General features: G+C 41.6%; 1 protein-coding gene across 1 annotated transcript in view; it reads left to right on the top strand.

Moving 5' to 3' along the window:
- usp43a (ubiquitin specific peptidase 43a) overlaps positions 1-15,652 on the top strand; it is a 99,979-nt gene extending 84,327 nt beyond the window's left edge. Inside the window, exons 13-16 of the mRNA XM_084002752.1 lie at positions 6,241-6,490; positions 10,653-10,811; positions 11,738-11,899; positions 12,035-15,652. Of these exons, the coding sequence (XP_083858878.1) occupies positions 6,241-6,490; positions 10,653-10,811; positions 11,738-11,899; positions 12,035-13,191 (1,728 nt within the window). The 3' untranslated portion in view covers positions 13,192-15,652. The remainder of the gene's footprint in view (positions 1-6,240; positions 6,491-10,652; positions 10,812-11,737; positions 11,900-12,034) is intronic.
- Positions 15,653-16,696: the final 1,044 nt, after the last annotated feature.

The following is a 16,696-nucleotide window of genomic DNA, read 5'->3' as shown; positions in this document are numbered from 1 at the left end:
TCGGAGTGAAATGCACCCTAGGTAATTTCCACCATGACATCCAGCCAAATACCCCCTCAGAAGCATTTTTAGTGATGGTCAACATTGGTCGAGATAGGGCTATCAGCCGAATGGCTTAGTACTAGCGCTATGGTACAGAGGGTATATCTCGTAAATTACCCCACTAATAATGCATGGAATGTTACCAAACTTCTGCAGTAGTACACATAGGGTAGACGCTACTTCCGTGTTTACCCAGCCGATGCCGTGACGCGAGTTTCACGCGAGAGTATGAAAACGTTTTGCTGAATTTTTATAAATGCTTGTATTATCAGGTTAACAAGTGTTGACAAGTGTTGACCTGATAATACAAGCATTTATAAAATTTCTGCGAAACTTTTTCATACTCTCGCGTGAAACTCGCGTCACGGAAGGAGAAGAAGCTGGGTAAACACGGAAGTAGCGTCTACGCTGCGGTAGTAGAGTAGTAGTAGTAGTAGTAGTGTTAGTTAGCGTTAGCAGCAGAGGATAGAAGCTACCAGGCAAGTGTTCTTTTAAATAAAGTCCTGGTGTACTTACAAACTTTCAAATGCCTCGTTTTGTGAGTACAGACCCTATGTGTACTACTGCAGAAGTTTGGTAACATTCCATGCATTATTAGTGGGGTAATTTATGAGATAATCAAGATGTACCATCGCGCTAGTACTAAGCCATTCGGCTGCTAGCCCTATCTTGACCAATGCTGACCATCGCTAATGGTATTTGGCTGGATGTCATGGTGAAAATTACCCTAGGGTGCATTTCACTCCGGACCATCACTTTAAGAGAAGTAAAAGGTCAAACTTATTACAATTTAATCAATGCTTTCTGTTTAATTGTATTTGTTTGTGCTCTTACCTTCTGTGAGGAGTGAACTGAATCAATTTAATCAATTCAATATCACAATCAAAGGAAATACTCATTTCGTCGAAAAATAAAGAACACAGAATAAAATCCATATAATCACTCACTCTGAATGTGAATTTAAATGACCAGTTCTTTTTTCAGCAACCTTCCAAACAAATCGGCGTATCCCAATTATTGAAACCCTCTGGTCCCTCCCCTTTTAAAAATGGGAACGGGTCTAACCTACGGCGGAGCTCGTCTGTCTCAGTTTTTGTGCATCCTGACTGTTTATTGAATGGAAAAACATAGAGGAAAGAAGTTGTTAACAAAAAAAGATGAATGAAACATTCTGCCTGCGAGAGAGTGCTCTTGCTACACTGCAGGAAGATAAAGAAACGCTCATACGAATGACTATTTACCTGCAGCGTGACAGCCACTGATGCTTCCACCCTCAAGACATGCATGTAAAATACATCTCGCTGCGCTGCAATGTTCAGGATTATATCCTCCTTGTTCAGCTATAAGCAGCAGGTCACCAGCCTGTGTTGCACGGTGTGCCAGTTCTAGAAAAGTATCACAATGCCATGCCATTACAATGGTACAAATCCCATTTTATTACTATGGATAGTTTGAGAATGACTGTGTTTTATCATATTAATGCGTTACGTTGAATCTCCTTCCACTGCAAGCATAGCAGGCATGTTTTTCTCTCATATGCACGCTGCAAATACATGTGCTCTTGCTCTTGAATGAAATATGGCACTAAAGTACTGGAGCCGAGGTTATGAGTGGCATCTATACTACACTGTTAAGGGAACACTTAAATCACACATCTCGATGAACAAATGATTCAACTTGAAAATCTTAATTCTTGTGCCCTCACTACCTGTGAACCTGATCTGGCTGCAGGCACCGCCTTGTTCTCCTAGTAGTGACACTAGCAGAACCCAGAACTACAGAACGATCAGTCAGGAAGCAGAAGGAGAGAGCACTTGTCTGTGGCCAAAACATCAGTACCATTCCCTTCCCTCTGTGGGGGTCGTTCTGCTGTTACCTCCATTGCACCTGCTGTCACTTTCATTTGCAACAAAGCAGCTGAAATGCAGCTTCTTAAATGGATGGACTGATCATATCCCTGGAGTCTAACTGACTCTGTGTTATCCTGTGATGATTAAGTGTTCCCTTCATCTTTTCAAACAGTGTTTTTAGTGCTCCCAAAATGACAGCAGCTTCACTCTTTCCGTTCTTATCATTCACAATAAAAGCCCTGGACACATACATCTGCATATGCATCTCTGCTTATGACAGGGCACTTAATTTGCGAGAGGCAACTCATCAACAACAATGTATCATATTTATCTGTTATAAGCAACAGTGTAGCTGATCTGAATAGTTCCCCCAGTCTGGGTTGCATATTATTTATTCATGGCCTCCACTTTCTTGTGTTGATACAATAACAAGTTCCATCTTCTGTCATCTTCTGTTATTCCATCACTTTTCATAATGTTTTCGGTTTTCACCAATGCATTGTTTCAGTACTGAGATACACTATGCAGGTATCCTATTAAACACTGCACCCCTGGCCAAATCGATCACTGGGGGTTTCTCAAAGTCAAGGATGCTTCCTTGGTAGGTTGGGCCCTACAGAGGTTGGTCTAGACTCCCTCCTAGCATTCAGAGAGCACACGTCAGTCTAGTGAGTGATAATTCGGTACATTACAATTTCGACTAGGGTTATTGATTTCAAGAGATTCAAAACAGGTAGGGAGGGGATACGAAAAAATAAAACATCGAATCTGTCTTTATTAACGCAGTCTTTCCACTTCTGACAATCACCAATTCTGCTTTGGTGAAAATAAACCTTAATTCACCACGTTAGATAGAAACAGCCGTTATGTTCTCCTCAGACCGACCAGACTGTGTTGAAAAATACCGATTCCACAACTAGATTGGCAATTTCTGTCCTCAAATTATGTTAAGAAACGAGTTTGGCAGACTTCCGAAGTGGAATTACTAAAAGTTTACTTGCATATTTCACCATCCGACTGTGGGTGTTTATGAGTGTTGCAACACACTCATGCATCCTTGAAAATCCTCCCAATGAATGACTCACTCAGTAGAATTTGAAGGATCCTCGACATTGGAACGGTCTCATGGTAGGATTTGGCAGGCAATTACTGAAACTTTAATCTCTCGATGTGTGCCTTCTCCAAATCGTTATACAGAGTCCACATGAATTCTAAGCAGGTGTAAATAAGTTGATGTCTGGCATGTCCCACTGGGAAAAGCACAGGTATGACTCACTAATTCCACTAATTCCAGACTGTTTTCGTCTCAGGCTCCTGGTGTTGTGTCATGTCTCGCCGGGACAAGTTGGACTCAAAATGTCTGCTCTGAGAAAGATTTTTATGAGAAAAAAAAACTGCTCTGCAATGCATTAACAAGCGCCTTCCAACTGCAATACACAGTCACATACAAGCCCGTTTGGGTCCCTCTTTCATTCTGTGGTGCAAACTCCAGTAGGATTCAGATGGGACTCATTACCAGACAGGCCTGACAGGAACGTCCACACACCGTGGCTGCAGTTGCTCAGGCTGCTGCCCTTTGCCTCGTTTGGTTTAAGACTCTCTAGACCAAATTAAAACATATTCTCATCACTGGAATTATCTTCGTGTTGCATCATTTTCTTTTCCGTCAACAAACATTAACTCTCTGCGCATGTTATGATGTGGGTGGTATTCTTAGCTGTTTCCAAGATCAATATTAGTATTTGAATATTTGTGTCTTCATCACAATATCATCTGATATCTTAGAGCTCGTTCTTGTTAAACACTGAGTAATGATACATAGGATAACCTCGTAATTGTAAGGCCGGCGGCGGCTAACTGGGTTTTGGACAGAGCGCAGAGCAGCATTTCTATTCTAAAAGGACCGGTCCAGTTCCGCTCACACCCCGAGTCTGAAGTGAGGTCCCACCACTGGTCTGTAATAGGTCTGCAGCCTCAGTGTTGAAAACATGAAGAGCTAGTGTTGTAGTCTCACCCCCTCTAACCAAAGCAGCCTCCGAAAACACAAAATGATGATATGAAATACGAATATAAGGAAATGATGCACGACCATTCAAAAATACTACCCGGTTTCTAACCATACAAAGCTTAATGCAAATGGGTGAAGTATTCCTTTAAACCGGAAAAAAACAACCCTACACCTTCAGAATTCAAGTTTTATCTTACACCTGACCAAGAAAGGCTTTATTGTCTTGTTAAACCAGTGTAAAAGACTTAATTCAATGAGAATGTCTTGGTTAGTCTTTCCACTGTTTCAAAAATCAACAACTCTCAAATCTACACCGTAAAAAGAATCCTTGACCATAACATCCTCTGCACTATGTTGGGATGTCATTTTCACTGTTGGAAACTGGGAACAGTGCACTCCACAGCTTTCACAGCTGAGAGTCGCACCGCAGGCGTTTTCCAAACTTCCTTACTCAGATCGGGTTGAAAATCTGTCGGAGCATTCGTATGACCTTTTAACGGAGCGGGTCAAGCACAAGTTAAAAGACTCTATTCACCAAATTCTGCCCCGCAGTCCAGGGAGCACCACCTTCTTCCAGTTTAGCACTTGTAGCGTTGTTAACAATTAATAATAGTTGTCAGCGATTTGCAGCAATTATTTTTTTATACCTTTATTTAATGAAATTATTAAATATTTATGAAAAATATAATAATTCATATTGAATCTGCGGGCTGCACGGTGGTGTAGTGGGTAGCACTCTCGCCTCACAGCAAGAGGGTCCCGGGTTCGATCCCTGGGTCAGCCCGGGTTCCTTCTCTGTGGAGTTTGCATGTTCTCCCCGTGTAAGCGTGGGTTCTCTCCGGGTTCTCCGGCTTCCTCCCACAGTCCAAAGACATGCAGGTTGGGATAGGTTCATTGATGACTCTAAATTGCCCGTAGATGTGAATGTGAGCGTGAATGGTTGTTTGTCTCGACATGTCAGCCCTGTGATAGACTGGCGTCCTGTCCAGGGTGTACCCTGCCTTCACCCAATGACAGCTGGGATCGGCTCCAGCCCCCCCGCGACCGTGAATACAGGATAAGCGGTAGAAAATGGATGGATGGATGGATATTTAATCTGCCTCATTTGAATTCCCCAATATTAATGAGACACAAGGGCACATCATATTCTGTGTCTACTTCATACATAATGTATAAGTGTCTGCAAATGTGCTTTTCCTTTTTTTCTTCTTTTTTTTTTAAAGAAGGCGTCCATCAAAATATCTTCGTATTTATGTCATGGCTGAGGCCAATCAAGGCCAACGGATTTCACTCTGTCATTGGCAAAGTACCCCAACCGTATCTTCCTCCCACACAACCACCGTGTTGAGCCCTGAGCTCAGGCCTGGTTTAAACCCAGGCATGGCCATTAGGCACTTTCCTGCAAAGTTCCCACATCACACCATTCCTTCCTCTGACCAAAAGTTGCGGGGGCCGGCAGGACCTTCCATGATGATAAGGTGCGGTCCGAGGAGGGGGAAAGGGGCTTCAATATGAGAAATTATTTAAAATCTTCTTCAAATTGCACAGGAAATTGCTGCTGCACTTCTCTTAAATCTCCCTACACAGTCAAGAGAGCAACATTAAAGGACGAGCAGACAATCTGAATGGTCAAGTCTTGTCTTGCTCCTTATCCCCCCCCCTGTTTCGGCTTTATTTACAAAATAATACAAACAGCATTATTGTCAGAGATACACGCTATTATTGCTTCGCGGTTGTTTCAGAATAATAGACGGTGCTGTTTGTTGTTTGTATGGTGTGTTGTTGCAGTGTTGTCCGTAGTACTGACACAGATTACATTTTTTTTTATCTCACTTGCTTTTTGTGGTTGTCAATAGAACGAACAAATGTTTTTCGAGAATTGTTCAGAAATTCAAAATATTGCTCTGGTGGTCCTACATCCTGATGTGACTGCTCTTATTAATGCATGTAGGCATATTCTTTGATTTTGAAAATAGCCATGATGTTATTCATGAATAGCAAACGCTCCATTATTTCATAAGCACATCCTCCCATCTCTGTGATGACCAGGCTCCTCAGATCTAATCGGTGAATACACCGTGAATAGAACCTATGAGGGGTGTCTATTAGCTAATTTTCTTGCCCATGTGATAAATCTGTGATGTGGTATTATTTCAAATCGGTCATTTATGTGTTTCATATTATTATATTTTGTTTCAACATGAATTTGATAGCTATTCAATTAACATTGTGTTGAATTGATTTATGTTCGATCCACTCCTCATAGATCTTCCCATAGAGATGTGTGTTTTCATACCTGCACATATGTGTACTGTATATGAATAAGAACTGTTGAAACAGGTAGGCGAGCGAAGGAACAAGCTGTCCACCCTGGTGCGTTTCCCCCTGACTGGTTTGGACATGGCCCCCCATGTGGTGAAGAGGAGTCAGAGTATGAGGAACCTGAACTTAGGGGCCTGGCCGCCGCCCTGGAAGCTGCCGTCAGGCCAACGTCACCAACCTGCCGACATGATCCTCCCCCACCACTATCTGTACGACCTCTACGCCGTGTGTAACCATCATGGAGGAATGCACGGAGGACACTATACGGGTATGGAGAAGTATCTTAGTACAGTACTTGTGTAGTATAATACATGCCTATGTTAAGTTACGTTAGGTTCAGGGGGCGGTGTAACGTCCCGCTTGCAGCCTGTGTGGTACGGTCACCATCCTGTGGTGCTCAAAGGCATCGAAGGAAAAGAAATTTAGATTAAACTCGCTGCTTCAGGCTGCGGCAAACAGTACACATTTGTTTGTGAAAATCTTGATATCGATGTGGTGACAATGCTGAATCTAATCTTGCTGGTCAAGTTATATTTATTGTTTTTGTTTTTGTAGCCCAGGTGTGGAAGGCAGGGATTCAAAGAAATGTATATATATTATTATAAATTATCATAAATAGGTGCAGCAGTAAATCCATAAGATAGCTACACTAAAAGTAATTTGGTTTAATAGAGAGTGAGACAATTTAGTCATGAATTAGTGGGTTGTTGTGGATGTTTGTGACAGTGGGGTGAACTGTGGAGGAATGGAGACTATGCCTTTTATTTTTGTTTGTGTGGTTGGATTCACTGCGTGTCTGTGAGTTTCACCTGTTGCAATTGGCCCGGGAGGGGGCGGGGCTTAAGGGAAAGGGGCGGGAATACTTGGGAGAGGGAAAAAGGCGGATCGTGCGAAGTAGCAGTAAAAGGAGATTGAAAACAGTTGGAAGTATTCTCATTTGTTGGTCGTTTGAGTGTAAGTCATTGAGGTAAAGGACAATCACGCACATTTTTGGGTGCAATCACGGTGGATTACACCAAAGTTAGTGTAAGTTTGATCGGCTGGCAGTGGGAGCAGCGGACGCCATTGTGATTGAACTTCCGTGGTTTGGATTTTCCCGAGGACCTAAAGAGGATTTCGCTTATGCTGCTATTGGGATCATATATTACACGTTTTATTGAAATTTAAAACAGGGTGACACACTTTGTTATTATTTCACTTTCACTGGAGATCTATTAGAGATAAATATTGCTGTTATGTTTGATTGAATCAATAAAACCCACGCGTCCTTGACAACCTGGAAAACCTGGAAAACAGTTGACCAATTTTCCAGTCATGGATAACATTGTTCAAAGGTAAATTTTCCAATGAACTACTAGGCTGACCATCTGACGTTATGTTCAGTATCGTTTATTAATGAGACAATTTTTTCAGGATGTTACGTTGTGCAAACGCTGGGACCACAAACCCAGATTACTTCACATGCAGGTTGGATAACATTACCAATTAGTTTCCCTGTTGTCATGGAGACCATGGTTTCCGCCCTCTGTGTCTCTCAGCTGTGTCTGACTTTCGGTCTGGATCCAGTTAAGAGGATGATTCAGCAGTCAGTGGCTGTATAAAACGAGGTTTTGCGAATGTGTGAGTCGCTGAGAGGCCCTTGAGCATGCAGCTGTGACTGGGAACCCAAAATATGATGCCGTGGACAGACACACAGGTGCACATTCACTCACTCGAGGACACACGCACACACGGGAGCGATTGCATGATTCTCCTGGAAGAGTCACCCTCTCATAAGCAGCCAATTGAGCCATTGTTGTAGCTCATTCTTCATAAGGGGGCAATTCCCTTTTCCTGTCTCTGTTGTATCTGTTTAGCTATAAAGTAATGGGAACAGCAAGAGGGCTTCCTCACCATTAACACAAGCTACTTTGCATTTGGACATACCTTCAAAATTGGTAACCACATAAATTATACTTCTTGAAGCTTCTTGAAGCTCACAAATTGCTTACATTTTAATAATCCCAGCCATAGCGTTAAATCAACCATTTTTTATCTCCAATTGAGTGCTTGAGGGGATTTGGAAAATGTTCCAGCAGTTCATAGTAATTCAGCATAGTAGTAATGACGGGATGAACTTTCTATTGTAGACATTTTGTACCAAATAATCCAGGGCAAGGGGTGTTAACCACAGACTTCCGTTTCTATCTGTAGGTGTCCTTCATCAGAAATGAGGAATTTATTGACACCGTGCAGCCAACCAGAATAAAGTATTCACCCAGACCATGGTGTAGGCTTTAATCAAAGAAAAATCCCAAAGTAGCCGTTTGGATAAACGTTTCCGTTCAATTTGGGCTACGCATGGCTCTATGAACACTGGTCCTTCCCAATACCCTCAACAGCAGTAATTGCAAGCAGTCTAAACAATCCCATTCAGCTGTTAAACATTCCAGTGTGTGGAGGATTTTCAGAAACTATGAGCAAACAAGACGCTTGTTGCCCAGAGCAGTTCAGGTGGAGGGAAAGCAGAGCGGCGGTAGCAAGCGGCCTCTGCTTGTCCCACCGGCTAAGGCTGAAAGAAAGAGAAAGTCTGCCACTGAAAAGACAGACACAAAGCGGAGATGCAAAGTAAAGAGGGCTCAAACCTGAGTAAACCTCGGAGAAATTGAATCTGTCTGATCTCTGAAGGATTATTGGTTAATTAATAAGTACTTCTAACTAATAACTCCTAATGGAGGACTATAAAGTCTATAATGATAAGTTACTAGATAACAGACAGAGGTCCGAATGAATCATTTGGTAATGTTTAGTTCATATTTTTGGGTGTCGGAAGAAAAATAAATGTGATGGGAACAATTTAACAGAGGGGTGGGGGGTTCTTCCCCAGAAATGTTTGAACATATTAGATGTACTTTCCTGTATTCTGGCACATTTTAACATGTTGTTTGATACTTTTATCTGGCTTAAACATGATGAAGAAATGTGGGTACATTTTGTTAAGTGGTTGGCTCTGAACAAAAGCTTACAGTACATAAAGTACATGAATGGATTTCATGTATCAGTCAGAGGATCTGTTAATGCTGGCATGCAGTTGCAATTTTCTGTTTAATGAAATTATTGTTGATGTTATCAAATCAATGGGTTGATTGGAGAGGATTGTAGTCAAAGTACATTCTCCAATAAACTACATTTCCCCATCGTAGATTATTCCTTACATATATTATTTCCCATTGATAATAACAAGTCCTCACGTGAGCTGAGCTTCTATTTAGAGCTCATTTTCTCAGGTCACAGAAATTACCATGATGTTAATTAACTACAGTACATTTTGAGGACCAGTCACACCTTTATTCAAAATGGGAAACCCCCCATTACAAGGGACTCAGCTGTTCTGAATTCAAGTTTAAACGGCTTCTCACCGGCTGTATATGAATGAATATCCCACTCAACCAAAATACTTTAAAAATCCTTGTTTATAACTTCGTCTCCACTCCTATTTTGATGCCATTTTTCGCTGTTGGAAAGATTACACATTTACGACGCATTCAAGTTCTTAAACAATTAACATTGGGCAAATGTCAATGAGCTTGTATTTTATCTTGTAAAATGTAGTTTTTGGCAAGAAACTTGAGGCGGATCATGAGGGATTGATGATAAATTTGCCCCCAAAAAAACTATGCAAATAAAGGAGTGTATTTTGAAGTCCATGGGGTTTGTTTTGTTTTTGCTTTTTTACCATGGTATAGAATTGGGTGTTGACAATCGTAGAATTTCACTGGTATTGGTATCAGTCTGGTATCATAACATTCCTATCAATAGTTCCTCATTTCTTTCCTGGTTCCTGGTGTGTAGGTGATGAGTTCAAGTGACTGGCAGGATGGGAAAATTGACGTACAAGTGAGGCAGGACCAGCTCAGTAATTGCAGCACTGAGGCTATTAGGAAGAGCTTGAGATGAGGACGGGGAAGCAGCTTGCTTGACAGTTGCATCCTGTCTCTGGGTCTTTTACGATACGGTTGAAATCTCACCCTGGGATGTCTTTGAGGTTATTGGAGGTTTCTCTCAGTATCATATGTGTGTGAAATATAGCTACATTGTTTTTTATGGGAAGTCATGTCTCTCAGTTATCTTTATGTACTGTTTGTATTTACAGTCTCATGATCAGATGAAAACCAGCTATTCATTTATACTTTTTATGTTATTTTTGCTGTATAACCAAAGCCTGTTATACACTGTTGCCCATAAAGACGGAATATTTTGTTTTCAGACACAATCCTCAATTAATCCTTAAATCATGCATTTGTTTGGCGCTATAAAAGATGAGAAATTTGCAAATTATTCAAACTTCATGTGTGACCCTATATATATATATATATATATACAGATACTTTCTCTGTGCAGCTGAACTGCAGTTTCTGTCCATTGTTCTTACTTGTCATGTTCTAATCCAGCTTACTGTAGGAACTCAGTGGACGGACTGTGGTACAGCTACGATGACAGCAGCGTCGACTTGGTGCCAGAGGAAGAAGTATGCACCAGAGGAGCCTACATCCTGTTCTACCAGCGGCGCAACACCATTCCTCCGTGGTCAGCCAGTTGCTCTGTCAGAGGTATGGCATCAAGTGGTTAGCAAACAGGAACTCATGGGTGAAAGTGAATTCATGTGTAATATATATATATATATATATATATATATATATAAAATACTTTATTTCTTAACTATCAGAATTCGACTATTTTGTTGATGGAGATCCTTCTCTTATAAGTGGGGAGCTAGAACCCACTAAAGAATGCCACTAAAGCTTGAATTGGTACTCAAATGCCTGAGAGGACTACTCTTTATCCTCTTCACAAATATTATTCTGTATGAAGGGTTTAAAAAAAAAATGTTGGACAATGATTCAACCAGACTGACAAGTGAAAGAGCAGAGAGAGACAAAGGTTGGATCAACAGTTTCATCCAATTAGAATAAATCAGTCATCATTCCCATTTCAATTTCAACACAACAATGCCTAGAATGTTTTAATTTTACCGGCATGGCTCCTTCTCAGCATTTGAGTCCTTTTTCATGTTCCACAACCGTGACAGAAAGTTATCATTAACCAGCAGAAACATCTTCTTCACCAAACGACGGTAGGATGTCCTAAGAGTCAGCGTCCGTTGGGTGGACAAGTTATCATGTAAAAGAAACTGTTGGTGTGGACATAGAAAGAATTGATCTTCCCAGACCTCTGTAGCCCGCTCCTCATCTCTGCTAGCAGCTGGACATTAGGCACTATTAGTAGAGCACCCAAATTTTCAACAGAACGATTGGCGGTCCATTTGGATTGTGGGTAATATACATGCCAGGTTTTGACCCAGAAGAACAATGCATGAAATACAAATGACTTTCTCCAGTTCTGCTTCATCCAGCAATCAAAATTGTAGTTTTAAATGAGTCCACCAATGTCACAGGAGTGCAATGATTAATGGTGGAGTACTCATGGTTTATATTCCACCTCTGATTCTCCTCTTTCCCCTCTATGTGTCTCATAGGATCCACAAGTTCATCAATGTCAGACCACTGGCTCATCCGGCTGACAGGGGACAGTAAGAGAGGTAGTCTGGTCTCACGATCCTCCACCACGTGTCCCTCTTCCTTGCCTGACTCGCCTGAGTCTCCAGTCTTCCTTGAAAATGGTTCAAAAGAGGAGAGAGGTGAGGGGCCACACTCACTGCTTACCCTGATCAGTTTCATATCTTTTTGGTTGTGTATTTCATGATTAATGCTGTGGAAAGTCATCTTATTTAAATGTTAAAACTAAAACATTTTCCTATCTACACAATTGTCAGGGGGTTTTGAGAGCAGGCCGTTTATCAGGGGTCTTCAGGGACGCAGCGTGAGCATGAGAGCCCCCAGTAAGACCAGGGACTCCCTGAGCAAAGTGTTTCCCCTGCGCTGGTCCTTTGGTTCAAAGAACAGACGGAAACCTGACCCAGCGCCTCCATCTAGCCAAGATTCTGCCCCTGTGGAGCTGGTGCAATACTTGGAGTCTGGCCGGCGGCCCCGGTGCACAAAGGATCCAATAGTAACCTTGATGAGCGAACCACGCAGCACAAAGGAAGCTGCTGAGGGCCAGGCTCCAAGCAATGTCCGATCTTCCAGCGTTGGGAGCTTAAGCTGTATAAACAAGGCGGGAGACGAGCTGGTGCCTGAGTCTCTAAAGGTCCCTGAGGGTCAGAGGAGAGCATCAGAGAAGACAGCCAGCTTGAGACGCAGGAAGGGGAGCCAGACAAGAGATGACAGCACCACGAACATCAGCAGTGGCTCTGGTAGCAACACCCTGACCAGCAGGAAGGATGCCAGAAAGCAAAGCTCCTCCAAAGCTCCTGCTGAAACGAAAAGGAGCTCCAGTTCTGGAGTTCAGGCCAGCTACAGCACTCCTAGCCTTCAGGACGGGACTCTTAGAAGACAAAAAGAGGACAAGGCTGATAGGGAACACCCTGGTGGATATGAAGGAAACTCCAAGACCAAGAAAGCTGATGTGCCTAAGAGCCATGAGGGATTGCTCTCCTTCTTTAAAGGGAACTTCCTGAAGAAGGATAAGGACGCAAGGAAGTCCAAGGAGGGTGAGTCGGGGAAGGGAGGAGGGGAGTTAGGAGGCAGAAGGACCCCCTCGAGGCCGTTGTTGTCCAACGGAGCCGCTGGTGGAGGAGCCGTGGTGGAAGGAGGCAAGTCTAATGGCTCGGGCCATCTGAGCGACGAGCTGGCAAACGGCAAAGCGGGACGAACCGCGGCGGACATCAAGCGCTCCCAGAGCTCCTCTAACATCCCCACCAGGACGGAGCAGAGCATGCGTAGGACAGCATCTTTGCATCGCAACGGGATGTCGACAGCACCGTCACGCAGCCTGACGGCGGACAAACCGTCTTATGGCACCCTGCAGAGGACTCGTTACAGCACGACCTCGCTGGGACGCAAAAGGACAGTTCCAGAGTCCAGCTTCTGACAAGTTCAACAGACACACACACACACACAAAGCCTTTTATATGTCATAAAGTTAACATCGTCCAGTCTCTGAGATCAAAGCAATAGACCTCAATTCACAGTGGTGCGACCTTTTCTCCCCAGAGACTGAAGTGGCTCGGTGGAGCTGAGAGACACAGCGAACGAAGGGTCCATTAATGCTGGGATGTAAAGAGCAGCATCAAATGATGCGACCTGATGATGACGCGACCTGTCTATTTTTATTCACCTTTTTTATGACTTAAAACAAGTGCCTGAGCAACTAATATGCAGTTTAAGACGAATTAGTTTGTCTGTTTAGCACTGGAAGCGCGACATGATTCGCACATACAAGCATATTATCCGCATTCGTGTCTTATTGCTGTAGTGTGGGTGTTGGGATCCATCACTCCATATTGAAGTCTCGCTGGTCGTTTGCTTACAATCACAGAACACTGATTGTGTTTTGTTTCTAAGAATGTATCGGGTACACTCTGCTTTGAGGCTGCTGTTTGGGTTAAACATTAGTTATTGATCTTTACTTCATTTACAAGATGGCTTTGAAATGAGAGTTTTTGAATAAGCATTGACTTGTCCCCATGTAACCCCAAATTGCAGGTGTTTATTGAACCTGCAGTGAAAAGAACAGGAGTCACTGAGTGCGAGTGTTCGGAGTCCCTCAATCATTATTTGGCTCAGACATTGAATCGTTCCCCATATTTCTTTTTACGTCATCTGTCTTCTGTGAAGTGTAATAGTAATCCACCCTTGGACAAAGTTTTACATATTTTATTCAACACCAATTATAACACATTTAAATAAATAACACATTTTTTTGACAAACTCAGAAGACAGTCATTTTTACTTTACCCAGACTAAAAATATGACACTATTGAGCATGATGCGTTCATTCTTTATTTCAGAGTGAATGTTTGAAATCCTTTTGATTTGACTTCATTCTCGGATCCAACAGTGAACAAAAACGTCCAACAACGATCCAAAAGAGGAGCTACACCTAGTTCTTCCCTTTGGTCTAAGATGGTCGGAGAAACCTTATTGAACATGATCATCTCTCCCCAAATCAAAACATTTTGTGCTAAAACTAAAGAATAGGAATTGAACCGACTTTCCCATTCATATCAATGTAGCAGGATGGTCAGAGTGGCGGCCATTTTTATGTCTCTTGTCACATTGCTATAGCCAGATGAGTGACAACTTTGTTTGCCTCATTTTCTGTAACCAGTGTAGCATTAAAGCATGGTGGAATTAGCAAGCTAACTCGCCGACAGCTAGCATGTTAGCTAGCTTGCCACTTGAACAAGACGCCTTGAAAAATAGTTTCTTCCACTTATATATGAGCCTCCCTTGTGTTATGTTATGATTGAAACACACTTTTACAAAATTATAGAAAATCAACAACTTTTCAGTAATTTTTCTTGGAACTTCAGACTTTATGTAACACAAGATCAATTATCTTTCCTGCCAAGTAGCAGATAATCACAGTTATAAAGGAAATGCATTCACATAGCAGTATATATAGGCAGCAGCATGATTATAATGTGGACTAACGGTCTGTATTGCATTAGAAATTGTTAAGTCTGTTTCTGTTGTAACTTTGCATGACTCGATCCACATGTGGCCACATGCACATATTGTTTACTCTGCCAAACTGAGCAATCCTGCGTTAACACAATTTTTTTTTGTGTGTGAAATATGGGTTGAAAATGTTTGTATATGCAATTTTTCTACATTTTATTAAAAATCTGTGTATATATTTGTGGATACACAGAACTGTGTGTGTATGTGTGTGAGAGAGAGAGAGAATAAATTAGCGTATTATCATTGACAGTCGACCTGTGGGGTGAAGTGATGTGAGATTTACATGCCACGGTATCCAACTGCAACCCAGTTGTCAGGAAAAAAATGTTGACAATGTAAGTTTCTGCAAACCCCGGGTACGTTGAATGTCGACGTCTCTGAACCAAAAATGTGTTTCATGTCAGCCTCGTTCAGTGCCGGAAGAAACACACTGCAACTTGGTTTGAAACAAAAACAAATGTGTTAAAATAATTTAATCATTTAACAACCTGACTACTGTGAATAAATAACATCCACCTTTAGCAGACTTTCTTTCATAACATTACGTAACAGTTATGTAATAAGAATAATGTTTACGTTTGGCTTCATACGGGACACAAAGAGCTGTCTCCTGGGTGAAAGTCACTTACAAAAATGTCATTGCTCGACATTGTTTTGTTATTTGCAGAAGCGTAGAAGCATTTTTTTCCGGGCAACTGGGCTGCCAACTGAACTCACATGCAACGTATTCCATGTTTTGCATAAGGGTGTATCGATATGCTTTCACTTTAAAACAACAGTTTCTGCCTGAATTGTCTTCTGTACAAGATGGTATATTGTTTTATTTTTCAATAATAATAAAAAAAAAAATATTTATCACTATGGACCATAGTCAACACCTTTTAGATGCTTGATTATACATTTTACTTAAAATCTCAGCAATAATGTGTTATTTTTTTTTTTCAAATATATTTACTGAAATGAATGAGGTGTCACTGAAGTCATTATTTATATAAAAAAAAACAGAAGAACATAAAAAATGGATATTCTCTGAGGTTTATCACAGCCAGTTTTTTTTTTTTTTAAATGGAGCTGTAGTTTCAAATATCTATTGATGTTTAGGCCACAGAGAGTCTCGAGGAGCCACTTTCCAACCAGGATGTAGAAAATAAAGCCTGCTGTGTCCGTAAGACTCCCGAGGAGGGTAGTACACACCCTGCTGGTACACAAGCAGACCTGCAATCTAACTGCTGTTGCAGTTTTTGCTTTTGGACATGAGATTTTCCTTTTAGAAACAAAACACTGATTGATTTTCATTTTAAAATACGGAAAAGAAAAATTTGTTCAGGGTCAAAACGGGATGAGCGAAATTTTGATTTGATTTTCATTTTATATGTTTTATAACAAGAAATAAAAAATAAATGGAAAAAGCCTTGGCTTTTTGATATTCGGAGACTAGATGGGGTCAGAAAGCAAGAGCGCTGATGAGGACGGTGCCAAAGAAAAAAAAGTGGAGGAGGCCATGCAGAGAAAAAGTAGATAAATCAAAGTCATAATTTACTAATTTGTGTGCTCAACATACGTTGTTCCCACACTTTGATTAATTTGTGCACACTAGATACGTGTATAGAGAGATCGCTGAGTGATAATCAGCGATAATAATGCGTGATGTTAAACCACTACGCATGGCTGATCAGCTGTTTACTTACACTATATTGCCAAAAGTATTCACTCACCCATCCAAATAAATGAAATCAGGTGTTCAAATCACTTCCATGGCCACAGGTGTATAAAAGCAAGCACCTAGACATGCAGACTGTTTCTACAAACATCTGTGAAAGAATGGGTCGCTCTCAGTGCAACGAGTCCAGTCAGGACATTTCTCTATCTGGCAAGAGTTGAAGCTGTTGGATTAAGAATGGGATGTCACT

This window comes from Eutrigla gurnardus (assembly GCF_963514095.1).
Source record: "Eutrigla gurnardus genome assembly, chromosome: 3".
In the NCBI taxonomy this organism is placed as follows: Eukaryota; Metazoa; Chordata; class Actinopteri; order Perciformes; family Triglidae; genus Eutrigla; species Eutrigla gurnardus.
Note: the sequence above shows the minus strand (reverse complement) of the source record. Positions and strands in the feature narration are given on the sequence as shown.